The sequence below is a fragment of the Notamacropus eugenii genome, chromosome 1 (assembly GCF_028372415.1).
Source record: "Notamacropus eugenii isolate mMacEug1 chromosome 1, mMacEug1.pri_v2, whole genome shotgun sequence".
Classification (NCBI taxonomy): Eukaryota; Metazoa; Chordata; class Mammalia; order Diprotodontia; family Macropodidae; genus Notamacropus; species Notamacropus eugenii.
The window spans coordinates 218,972,693-218,986,334 of record NC_092872.1 but is presented as its reverse complement, the minus strand read 5'-3'; the positions used below and the strand labels follow the sequence as shown (position 1 = coordinate 218,986,334).

The following is a 13,642-nucleotide window of genomic DNA, read 5'->3' as shown; positions in this document are numbered from 1 at the left end:
AGGGCCAGAAGTCCTTTACCTTTCTGTCTTGTACTTCATCTGCCAGCCCACTGTCCTTTTATTTTTCTGAGTTACTTATCTGTTTTAGTTATTTGGTGCTTTAAACAGCCGAACACATTGCTAAGTACACAAATTTACTTTTGATACTTGAATTCCTACTTTGGAGTTTTACTGAAACCTTTTTCTTTTATTCTACAATCATTTCCCCTTAATATCCCTCCACAAATGTAGACGTGGAATAGTCATTCATAACAAAGAAAAGCTTTTCAGAAGTGCAAGAAACACAGTTACCATATCTAACAATATTCTTCATCTACAATCCTTTCTCTTGCCTCCTTTCATCCCTTTTCTTTAAGAAAAGAAACATTTTACCTTCAGTTCTCGCATCAACGTTGGTCATCACAGTTAGACATCATGATGTTCCTTTTTAGGGTAATTTTTATTTACATTATTGTGCATTTTCATCTCTCCTGCTCCTGCTTATCTTGCTCTCTATCAGTTCTGATACCACATAAAAATTTCTTCTCATGTTCTTCCAAGTTCCTTGTATTTTTCATTTTTATGATACTATAATATTCCATCACATTCCTATCTCACATTTTGTTTAGCCATTCCCCAATTGATAGATGTCTATTTTGTTTCTAATTCTCTGTAGTTAAGAAAAAAAGGTGTTGCCATGAATATTTGTGTTGATGGGGGAACAGTTCTTTTTGACTATGACTTTCTTGGATTATAAACCCAGTAGTAAGATCACTTGGTCAAAGAGGATGAACAACTTAAGCCTTAGTGTATTTCCTATAAAGTTTCTAAATTGTGACCAATGGAATTCAGAGTTTTGTAGATTTCTTCCACCCAATCAGTTCTTCATTTCAAAATAGGTTTTAATATAGCAATATGTTTTTAAAGTGTATTTTTCTGTCTTTCAGCTCTGGATGAACACATCAGAAAATCTAGATATTGCCCTCTTTTCTCATCTCATAGAAATTTTTCAATCACCAAGGTAGGATATCCAATGAGAAATTCTACCTTTCTACAACTTCAACTTTAGTCACCAATTTTGATAAGAGTTATTAGGAGGAAATAAGTCATTTCCAGGGAAATCTAGAATATTAGCTTCCCCATTGTGTTTAATGACCAAAGAGAAATTTACTAACCCTATTATGCAACTCTGACTTTACTCCTATCGGCTAACTCTAACAGGTTGTGGAGGCAGCATACATGTAGAAACAGTAATGTTGTAAACGCCAGCTCCTTATGCTTTACTGACTTTTACCTTCTTTTGCTTCTATGGCTTATTCCTTTTTAACTGACTTGCAAGAACTCATCCTGATCAGAAAAAAAATTGGAATATTTAGTGATATATGGTGGAGTTCTCAAGACCTATAGCTGCATCCTGTGAATTCATTACTTATTTTTATTTTTGATTTGACAATTGAAAAGCATACACAAATTTGGGAATTTTCTATTTCTGTTGGTTCTTGACTGCTGACCATTGTGAATAATGCAAATCTGAGTGAAGGGGGAAAAAAGAAGAGTAAATCTAGTCACTGATTTTTATTTCTATTTTAAAAATGGCATTTGTAGGAGAAGTTGTTTTCTTAGAGTGAGAACATTTTATGGGAGCCTGAATTTGCAAACATCTTGAAAAAAAAGGATGTGAATACTAGAATTATTTTTAAATTTTGACTTTAAGATAATATGAACTTATTCACTTTGTGGTTTCCAAAGGATGAGCAAGGCATTCACTCAGACAAGCTCACTGAAGAATGCCAGCCATTTCTAGGCTATTGGCAAAGTGGTGTTAGAGATCACGTACATATCTAATGTCTTTGTTCTGAGCTTTATGTGGTCTACATTTGTTTCCACTGATGCACAGATTTAAAAGTCAATAATTAGGGCTTTTGTTTGAACTCTCTAAAATGTGGCAGTTTCCGGGGGTTGAAAAGAAAGAAGTAGAGGAGTGTCCCAGTGCAGACTTTGGTTTTTGATAACAGACACATATTCAATGAATGTCTGACATTGTTTTGAGAAGTTGCCAAGAAATCATCAGGAGTCAAAGGTCCAAGGAACAAGCAGAGTCTGCAAACCTTTTTAGCAGAAATGTAGCAAATTTGGCTCTTTCCAGTAAATGCTTTTACTGTCTCTTTGTCTTTTTCACCAGGGAAGGGGCGCGGAATGCTGAAATTGCTCACAGATTACAACTGATCCCTAGGCTGGTCTTCCTCTTTAATGACCCTATTCTCAGTTCCACCAAGATCTCCACCATCACTTCCATTTTGGGTCATTTGCTGAAGAGACATTTCAACACGCAGGATGTCATTAGGTAGTGATAATAATAATACATAGAATGGAAACATTTATCACTAACAAATGGAACTTTAATATTCTATTTCAATATTCAAATATTCACATGGACTATCTGTGCTCAACCTGTGGTAGAGCATTTCGAGTTCATATTGGTCTGATCAGCCACAGTTGGACACACTGAAATTTCAGTTTACAATGGTGATGTCATTTGGGTCCTCTCTGAAGATGAAGGACAATAACCATATAAGTACATATGATCTCATTTTCACCTCACAACAGCCATATGTATTAGCTACTACAAGTGCTGGTTAACTGTTAACATGGGTTAATAGTTAATCATTTTAATAGTTTAAAAATATAAAGTAAACCAACTTGCCCTTTGATAGTAAGATTCCATTTTTTTGAAGAACTTGAATGGACAGAAACTTCCTACTTATTTAAATTAGTGATTAGTTGGTTCAAAACTATCATTGGATAAGAGTTGAGGTTACTAACTGGCATTATGAATATTCATTTTATATTTTGTTTATCAGATTTTGGAATTCCCAGAGTCCTATATGATCTCTGTATACATTTCTACAGCCACTATTTGAACATGAACATTACTCTTCTTTGCAGAATTGTTTTCCCTCCCACGTTCTGCTTTAGATAGTGGCAAACTTTACATTGCTGCCTTGGATGATTTCTTGTTTTACTTGAAATATTAAAAGTACAAGTGAAAGGAAGGGTGAGAAAACTACTAGGCACCCAAAAAGCAAAAAAATAGTTCTTGTTCCTGAAGAGCTCACAGTCTAATGGAGAAAAGTAGGTCAATACCCACAGTAAATAGTTAGCCATTGGCCTCTACTCACTGAGTAGCCATTCTCCAAGCTGACCAGCAACAAAACTGCCATTTCTCATTGGTTTACTGTTACATTCTCCTTCCTACCTTCTAGTACAAGTTGGCCAACTTTACTATGCTTCATTTTTCACTCACATCAGTAGCCATGTTGGTATTGCCTCAGTAGATCCATTTAGCTACATGAAGCAGTATTTATAGGATTTCAGCATTAATGGGTTAATAATACAAATATTATCAATAGGAATGTCCTTTGGATTCCTCATCTTACCAATGGGGAAACTGCATGAATTAACTTCTACTACTTATATGTCCAATCAGTGTCAGGGTCGCTCTGAACTTGTCTTCCTGACTCCAGCTTCAGCTTTCTATTTTCTGGTTTTGAGGGAGCATTTGGGAATTTGGAACATCTTTAAAACAAAAAAGATAGATATACTGTAGTTCTTTCCTTATTTAAGATAATATCACCTTTCCTTCAAGTCATAAAGAATCGAATTTGACTTATGCCTACTTATGAGTTCTGCACAGATTGGGGGGAAATGTCACTGGATCCAAATGTGACCATGAATTCAGCCCCAACACAAGGATTGATCATGGAATTATCGATTAATAGCTAGAAGGATTCATCTAGTACAACTCCTAGTACTAGCATTCATCTAGTACAACTCCTCCATTTTAAAAATAAGGAAACTGAGACCTGGAAAGATTGAATGATCTGGCCAAGGTTGTACAGTTAATAAGCTGAAAAGACCTTGAACTCAGGTCACTGATGATAAACCTAATGGTCTACACTGTGCTACCTCTGATAACGCTTTATGATTATGACAAAAGTGATAATAGTAGCTAGCATTTGCATAGTGATTTATGGTTTGCAGACTACATCTATTGCCTCATTTGATCCTCAAAACAACCCTGTGAGGTAAGTACTATTATAAAATGTATTTTGCAGTTGGAGAAGCTAAAGCCAGGAGAGGTTAAAACCCAGATTATTCAGTTAATCAGTATCTAAGATAGTATTTGAATTCAGGTCTCCTTGCGGTCTATCACTCTATTTACTAAGTTACTTAGCACAGAGATAAGTATCATGTCCTTACTTTACTCTTGAAAGAAATAAATGATTATTTTATACCACATATGATAGAGTAATATTGATTTTCTGATAAATCCTTGACACGCTTCTCAATGTAAATTATTGATTGTCCCCTATCTCCACCAAGGTGGGTAAATTCATGATTGTTTTCCACTCTTTTCAGATTTGTTCCCTTTGCCTACCCTAGATAATCAACAGTTGGTTAACTCTTTCTGCAAAATTACTGTCTGATTTTCACATTCTAATTATATAAGGGAGATCCTAAGTTACAAATCAGTTGAATCTGAGCAGAAAAATTGATGATATGCCCAGAAAAGATACACTTCAATGACATTTCTTACTTCCTTCTTCCCCTGCTCCTCCTTTTGTTTCCTTAAAGGATTGGATTATTTGTCGTCTATACTCTAAAACCTTCTTCAGTAAATGAAAAGCAGATTAACATGGACAGGAGTTCAGACTCTTCTGTAGAAGGTAAGAAGACTTTCTGCAATGCTGGTTTTTGATGTTATTGAAGTCTTGATAAGAGGATATCCAATATTTATTCTCACAATTTCCCTAAAATACCTACCTTTACAGGGAGGACCAACATGATAGAATCGTAAGAGCACTTTAGTTTACATCTTGCTTCTGGTATTTACTACCTATATGAGCCTGAGCAAGTCATTGAAGTACTCTAGGTATCAATTTCCTCTTCTGTAAAATTATGAAACTGGACTACATGGCCACTAACAATCATTTATTAAGTGACTTCTATGGACGAGGCACAGTGCCTTCTAGCTCTGAATCTATGATTCTATAACCAGGGTTTAAATTTCATATCTGATACTTCTCACCCTTGTGTTCTTAAGCAAGTCACCTAACTTGGACTCAGTATCTCCATTTGTAAAATGAGGGACTTAGACTAGATCATCACTATCTGAGATCACTTCCAGTCCTATCTCCATGGCCAAAGGTGTTCATAAATAAACACAGCCTATGGGAGATTAATATTTTTGCAAATGAAAAATAATAATGACTCAAATTTGTATGAAGTCCATTCATTATACATTATGTATATATTATATTCGTTATATATACACATGTGTAATAAAATATTTTTATTGCTTTTTAGTGTCATTTTTGAGTAAAACACTTTACATTTAATATTCTCTCATATGCATATATGTACACATATGCATATGATATATACATTATATAACATATAGATATATAGTACATACTTTACGTAATATATATTAATGTTCTCCACTTCAGCTGAAGAAATAGGAACTCTGAGCTGTGAAGTGATTTGCTCTTGATCACTCAGCCAATGATTTGTCTGTGATCAGATAACTAAGAAAAGTGTTTGAAACAATAATCCCACCGAGATCTTCTGACTACAAAACCAGTCCTCTGTTCATACCTCGGATTGCCTTTCTTATCAGTTATAATTTGCAGTTTCATAGTTTAAAGAAATTGGCACTTGAAACAGGACATACAGCAAGCTCATTTAGTCTGCATTTTTACCCACTAAGTTAAGTATTAATTATTATATAAAATGAGGACCTGAAAAGTGAAATGAATTACCCAAGATCTCTTTGTTTCCTTCCTTCCTTTCTCTCCATTCCTTCCTTCCTTCCTTCCTTCCTTCTTTCCTTCCTTCCTTCCTTCCTTCCTTCCTTCCTTCCTTCCTTCCTTCCTTCCTTCCATCTTTCCTTCCTTTCTTTCTCTTTCTCTTTTTTCTCTCTCTCTCTTTCTTTCTCTCCCTCTCTCTCTCCATACACACACACACAAACATATGCACATGGCACATGCAAATACATCCATCACCCTATATGGCAGAGCTGAGATTTGAACTTGAATTGGTCCTTTATTTGCATTTGCAAGAATCAAATGAGTGTTTTTCCACAAAGACAAATATTTAACATCTTCTCTTAAATGCTTTTTTGTCAGAAAGTTCATCCCTAATATCTAACTTATTTTACTTCTGTTATAGTTTAAATATAGTACCTTTTATTCTGTCCTTAGTGAATATATAGATAAGATGGTTGCTAACTTAATAACAAAATATTTTTCTAATATTATGTTTGAAGATTCAATTTAATTCTGTAAATATTTTGTTAAGTACCTATTATGTGCCAGGTATTGTAGATGGGTAAATAAAAACAAAAATAAAGCAATGCTTGCCCTCAAGAAACTTATATTCTACTAGAAGGGAGAGTACAACATGTATATGGATAATTAAAGGTAAATTAAATGGAAAGTATTTCAAAAGGCTCAGAGTACTAAGAATTGGAAGAAATCAGAAAAGGATCTTAGTAGGGGGTGACGGCTAAGGTGGGCTTTGAATGAAGCTAGGGATTCTTTGAAGAAGAGAGGAAAGAAAAATATATTCCAGACCTCTGTGGAAAGGAGTGGTGGGGAAAGATGCAAAGAAAATGTTCAGGGAACAGCCAAATGTCCAATTTGATAGGAATGGAGAGAGCATGGATGGCAATAAAAGGAAATAAGACTGGAAAAGAAGGTATGAGCCAGATTATAGAAGACTTTAAATCATCCTCTCTAAATTGGCTTGCCATAAAAGTTTCTTTGTGACAGCTTCAGATCTATGTCCTGAAAGGGAATGCAGGGGAACCTTCCAAATTCACAGATAAGAACTTCCTATCTCTACCTGTCTCCCTTTCTGATTTGTTTATTGAAGTCTGCATTCTGATATCTTACTTTGGTTTCTTCTCTTTTCTACGTTTATAGCCGGAAGCCAAACATCTGGCAGGATGATCTGGCTCAGAAACCAGTTACTCGAGATGCTGCTGGATGTAATCTCTTCCAACAAATTTCATCTGTCCTCAGAGTAAGTAACAGTGTACTGGGTGATCCAGCATGTGGCTAATTCATACACGGAGCAGTAAAAAGACATTTTCCTTAATGAAAAGATTGGCATTTATGCTACATATTTCTAGCACTGTCAGTAGGAAAATTGCGGTTTCCCAATAGACTAAACCAGGCCTTGCCCTAAGATATTCTGAAAATTGAGGAGGAAGAAAATTCGGCATAATTATTATAAACCCTTTTCTTTTCTTTTTCTTTCTTAAATTCCACTTCAGTTGTTTTTTCCTTTTTATTTCATCTGGGATTTTGTCTGTGTAGGGGAACATTGATGTAAAATAACTTTTACCTGTCTAGATTGCTTTCCAATCAGCAACATAGAGTCTTTGAAAGCTGTCCGGGACATAAGAGATTATGTCACTTGGCTGGGGTGATATAGACAGAATGTGTCAGAAAGGAGTCCCAGGTTTCCTTGCCTCTGAGGCCAGTTCTCTACTACACAACATGACCTCGTAGTTGTGGAGTTTGTTGACACCCTTATTTGTTGCCTTTCTTTGTGTAACCTGCACTTAGCACAATAACTGGCATACAGTAGGCACTTAAGAAATGCTTGTTAACTTTGGGCTGCTATCTCACATAACCTCTCTAGAGGGCAGCTAGGCGGTAAAGTGGATAGAGTGCGAGGTCTCATCAGGAAGACTGCTTTTCCAGAATTTAAATGTAGTCTCAGATACTTACTAGCTGGGTGATCCTGGGCAAATCACTTAACTGTCTGCTCCAGTTTTAGTAAAATGAGCTGAAGGAGGAAATGGTGAAACCACTCCAATATCTTTGACAAGAAAACACCAAATAGGGTCACAAAGAGTCAGACATGACTGAAAGACTGAATAATGTCTCTAGACATCGTTTTTCTTATCTGCAAGGTGATGGAGTTGCTTTCAGTGTTGTCGAATATTCCTTCCACCATCTCTAAATTCTTTAATTGAAAACTTAAAAATTAGTAGTCATTTTAAAAAACACTCAGTATTCTATGAAAAGAAAACTGAAAAACTTGGTGAATTCACCATAAAAACTCCATATTTGCAAAAGGAAACGTTGACAAAGTCACGTTTATTGTGTGGAAATGTAAAGGTCAGAAAGAGTCCAAGATCTAGTCATTGGCTTTAGCTGGCATTTGATAAATCTTTCAAGTATGACACCCATTTTGCTACTTTTCCTCTCTCAGAAATATAATAAAATAGCACTGCAAGTAATTTTTTGTTGAGGCAATCAAGGTTAAGTGACTTGCTCAGGGTCATAAAATTCTGAGTGTCTGAGACTGGATTTGATCTCAGGTCCTCCTGGCTCTGGGGCTGGTGCTCTATCCACTTTGTCACCTAGTCATCCCTTTTGCAAGTGAATTTTTAATCTGTTTATGCAGTTCGTGAAGTTTTCCTCAGTTCTACTCTTATCACAGATGTCTTTTTAATGACAGCCTATAACATTGTATGCCTTTCCCTACTCAATGTCTCCATTTTTCTGGTGAGCTAAATTCTTTGCTTTTCCTCACACAAGGCTTGTTCACTCTTTTCTGTGATTATGGTCAGCAGTTCTCCAAATGTGGTCCAGGGATGCCTGGGCTCTCTGAGAATGTTTCATGGGTTCTGCAAAGTCAATAATATTTTCATAATGATACTAAGATATTTTAATTTTTTGTATAGTAAAATATGAAGAGCTAGTGGAGAGAGGTAGTCCTCAATAATTTTGAGAGTATAAAGGAATCTTGAGATCAAAAAATGTGAAAATTTAAGGAATGAGAGGGGTGCAGAGTCAAAGCACACTGGGTTCAAATCTGCTACTTAGAATCATAGAATTTAGAAGAGAAATGATACATCATTTAGTCCAACTTCCTGTTTTTGTAGATGAGGAAACTGAGGCACAGAGAAGGTGTGACCTTTTCCATATATTATATAGGCAGTAGTACCAAAGTGTCACTTGAAACCACTTTAACTGCCTCTGCCTCATTGTCTAAAAGAAAAGCTTGTTGTGCCAGACATTCTTTTTACTGCATTTTCTCAGGTATGTTGAATAAATCCCTTAAGCCTGAATTTTTTCATTGTAAGGTGAGAATAACTGACAGCTTCTACAGCTATAAATTCTGCAAGTCCTAATGTGCATGATATACTCACCAAAACACTGGGATGTAAGTGTGATGGGCATCTTTTTAAAATAAACTTTGATTTAAAAGCACTGTTCAATTGTATTCATACTAATTTTTTTATTTCAAATAGCTTTTAAACCTTTTATTAGTTATTTATAACATTCACTTTTAAAAATTTTGACTCTGAATTCTCTCTCCACCCTCCTCTACTCATTATGAAGACAAGAAATATGATATCAATTATACCTGTGAAATCATGTAAAGTATTTCCATATTAGCCACATTGCAAAAAAAAAAAAACCCAAGAAAAATAAAAGTTAAAAAATATGCTTCAATCTGCACTCAGATTCCATTTCTTCATTCTCTGGAGGTAGATAGCATTTTTCATCATATGTCTGTTGGAATTGTCTGGGATCATTGAATTACTCAAAATAGTTAAGTCATTCATAGTTGATAATCCTTACAATATTGGTCTCCTGGTTCTGCTCAGTATTGTGAGTTTATATATCTTCCCAGGTTTTCCCGAAAACATCTTGGTCATCATTTTTTTTAGCATAATATTATTTGATCACAATCATACATCACAACTTGTTCAGCCATTACGCAGATGAGGGGATGCCCTCTAATTTCTAATTCTTTGCCACCCAAAATAACTCATAACTATTTTTGTACTTTTCCTTTCATCTTGTTAGAAAACAGATCTAGTAGTGCTATTGCTGGGTCAAGGATATGTACAGTTTTATTGCCTTTTGGCCATGGAAAAATGTACTTGCCAGATCTATGGATAAGGCATAAGTTTATGATCAAATAAGAGATAAAGAAGATCATGGGAAGTAAAATAGAAATTTTGATGACATGAAATTAAAAAGCTTTTGCACAAATAAAACCAATGCAGCCAAAATTAGAAGGAAAACAGGAAACAGCTGGCGGGGAGGATGTACAAGTTTCTCATTCTTTTAAATTTAATGTAATCACAATTTTTCATTTTGCATTTCATAATGTTCTCTATCTCTTGTTTGGGCATAAATTCTTTCCTTATCCATAGATGAGAAAGATAAAATTTTTCATGCTCCCCTAATTTGCTTATGACACACCTTTTATGTCTAAATTATGTTGCATTTTGACCTTATGGTATACAGTGTGAGATATTGGTTTATACATAGTTTGTGCCAAACTACTTTCTAGTTTTCTCAGCATTTTTTTGTAAAATATTGAGATCTTACCTCAATAGCTTAGATATTTGGATTTATCAAAGACTAGATTACTATTGTCATTTGCTACTCTGTATTGTGTACATAATCTATTCCACTGATCCACTACTCTTTTTCTTAGGCAGTACCAAATTGTTTGATAATTGCCACTTTTTAATACAGTTTGAGGTCTGCTACTGCTACACCACCTTTCTCCACTGATTTTTTTCATTGATTCCCTCACTATATTTGACTTTTTGCTTTTCCAGATGAATTTGTTATGATTTTTTCTAGCTCTATAAAATATTTTGGTAGTTTGATTATTATGACACTGAATAAATTAATTTAGGTAGAATTGTAATTTTTATTATATTGACCTGGTCTCTAAGCAATTAGCATTTCTCTAATTGTTGAGGGAAGTGACTGTGTTTTGAAATTTTTGGTATCCCTTGCATTGGCACAACACCTGGCACATAATAGACACAATAAATATTTTTAATTATCACCATTTCATTGAGATATTTAGCCAGTGGAAAGCAATTCCCACAATAAGGAGACCAGTTGGGTCCCAAAACTGATTCTGGCACCATACATTTGATGTCATTGCCAAGTTGAGAGCTGGTAGAAAAGGGTAATACCAACTTAGACTCCAAATACATTTAGAAAAAAAAATCATGGAAGAGAATGATAGAAGGTTGCATGCAGGATTATATCATAAAATAGGTAAAAAGCAATAGAGGGGAAAATGACCATGTAGAAATCTTGATGTAAGTTACAACTAAGCCAGGTCACCCAGAGACCTTTATAGATGAAAATAGGAGTCAAGAAATAGATGAGAAAAATGATGTACCATCATTTCTTTGGCAATCTATTCCCATAATGGATGACAGTGGAACCATCATATTTTGACTCAAACATCTCAACACCGGATATGATATGAGGAAGTTCAAGAAGAGTAGTGAAGCCTGACCACATTCAAAGAGGGGATATTTCTGCTTGAATGCAAAATATAAGTATTTAGAGATTCATTATCAAAGTTTCTCAATCAGGGGATGAATAAAAAAAATAGAAGAGATCGCAATATTATTATCAAATGACATAAGCTAGAGAACAAGGATAATTGCAACTTCTTAGCCATAAATTTTTATCTCTATAAAATCTTTACATGAATGATCTATGTATATATTAAAAATACCCCTGATGAAATTATCTAAAGGGAAGGGAATGACAAATTCTCTAGAAAAGGTCACATTTTTGCAGTCATACACTTTAATGAGAAATGTGGAGTGTAGGATCCTGCTATATTTATTATTTGTTGATTTTTTTAAATAACTGCATAGATAGAGTAAAATATCCATAAATTGTTTTCTCTACACGTGCTAAAATAATACAAAATTCACTTTGCTAATCCTATTCAAAGATTCTCTGATGATAAATAAAAGAGAGACAGTACAGTTTTGTCTTGTTCTGATTATGATATATTGAAGGTCCCTCATATCACGATTTTATATATTTGTTATTATATTATGAAAAACATTTCCTTTATGAGCTTATATGTCAAAGTTATTGGTATATAAACTTTAAATTAAATATCCATTATTTATTGTTCTGACTACCATTTTGTAACCTTATTTGCTTCTTTTTATATTTTTCCCTTGAACTCAACTTAATCTAAAATCACAACTGCCACTTCTGCATTTTAGGAAACTGTTATTGTATGAGATTTTAGAGCAAATTCTTAATTTATTTGTAATACAGGGTTAAATAGCTATGTCACTTGAATGACATCAAATCTATTCTTTTGGCTGATTCCACCCATAAAGTCAGAATGGAGAGCTGAAGATAGAGAGGCACAAAGACAGGAAATGTGAAATACCTTTTGGTCTCATGACTTAAGAGTTGTGGTGAAAGATATGGGAGGGATGAAGGGAGCAAGATGGCTAGCCAAGCATAGAAAATTTCCCTCTGAGCCTGGCCTTCCCTTATCTATACCTTCTCTTCATAAGTAATAAGCTATGGCCAAGAAGTCTTTGCCAGCAATAAAAAATAAGGATGTTATTGCTTGTTTGCTTTAAATACTATTTAAATATAAATGTGGACGTGTGCAACTATTTTCTCTTTTGTTAATTATAGTATGCAATTTAAACTATAATTTATTTCTATTATATTTCTAACCCTTTTGTTAACAATAGGTAGCAACAGGCTTAAAATCTGTTGTTCTTTTTAACAACTTAACTGTAAGTTTAACTGGAATTCTTTTCCTTGTACTTTGGGAACATTTTGTTGTGGGTTTTTTCAAAATAATTTTTTGAGATCTTCTTAGCTTTTCAAATTTTTTTCTTCAGCCAAAATGTTGAAAGGATTCATAATCTTCTAATCTTAGAATTTATTCCTATGATCTTAAGTCTGATATAAATCAATGACTTGTTTGCCTGTTGTTGAGAGATTAAAAGATTCCAATACAAAATAGCAACTTTTTGACAAATCCAAATATTCAGGATCCAAATTTACATAAGCAATTTTGTACACTAAGTGTTCAGATTAAAGCAATTAAGATGGTATATTTGGAATAGGGACTAGACCTTTGATTCTGTTGAATTAGGGAACTCCTAAATGAGCAAATCCTCTTGATATAGGTCAGTGCCTTCTCTGGTAACTTATCCTTTTAGAGAGGTTTGCCTAGAGTGCTGAGAAGTTAATTGACTTGCCAAAGGTCACACAGCTAGTGGATCTCAAAGATTAGACTGGAACCCAGATTTTCCCAGCCCTGAGGACAGCTTTCTAACTATACCAACATACAAAAATAACCACTTGTGCAAAAATGCATCTTTCCACAGGTCACAAGAAGAAATGTTTCTGAACCTGGGACCTGACTGGTTTCTGTTGTTCATCCAAGATCATCTGCACCCAAGTACAGTGGTGTTAGGAATTAAACTGCTATTGCACTTTTTGTACAACCCAACTCTACGGGCCAAATTTAAAGATGGATTGTCAGGGGGATCCTGGGTGGAAAACAGCATTTTAGGAGTGAATATTTTGATGGGTAAGTCTAAAACAAAGGATTTTAAAGAATATACATGCATACGTATATATGTATATACGTCTATGTAATTTAATGTTTAAGAAACTATATGGTATGTAGTAATGTGTTGGACTTGGAATCAGAAAGAACTGTGTTCAGTCCTGTCTCTGACACGTGATAGATATATGACCATGGGCAAGGTATTGAACCTCTCAGCCTCAGTTTCTTCATCTGTAAAATGAGAACACTA

At 34.6% G+C, this 13,642-nt stretch overlaps 1 protein-coding gene across 4 annotated transcripts in view; it reads left to right on the top strand.

Moving 5' to 3' along the window:
• The window catches only part of WDFY4 (WDFY family member 4), a 382,372-nt gene that overhangs the window by 126,586 nt on the left and 242,144 nt on the right, over nt 1–13,642 (top strand). For all 4 annotated transcript variants that reach the window (XM_072627574.1, XM_072627546.1, XM_072627553.1 and 1 more), the window contains 5 exons: nt 927–1,000; nt 2,162–2,323; nt 4,615–4,706; nt 6,966–7,065; nt 13,208–13,413. In XM_072627574.1, coding sequence (XP_072483675.1) covers nt 927–1,000; nt 2,162–2,323; nt 4,615–4,706; nt 6,966–7,065; nt 13,208–13,413 — 634 coding nt within the window. The remainder of the gene's footprint in view (nt 1–926; nt 1,001–2,161; nt 2,324–4,614; nt 4,707–6,965; nt 7,066–13,207; nt 13,414–13,642) is intronic.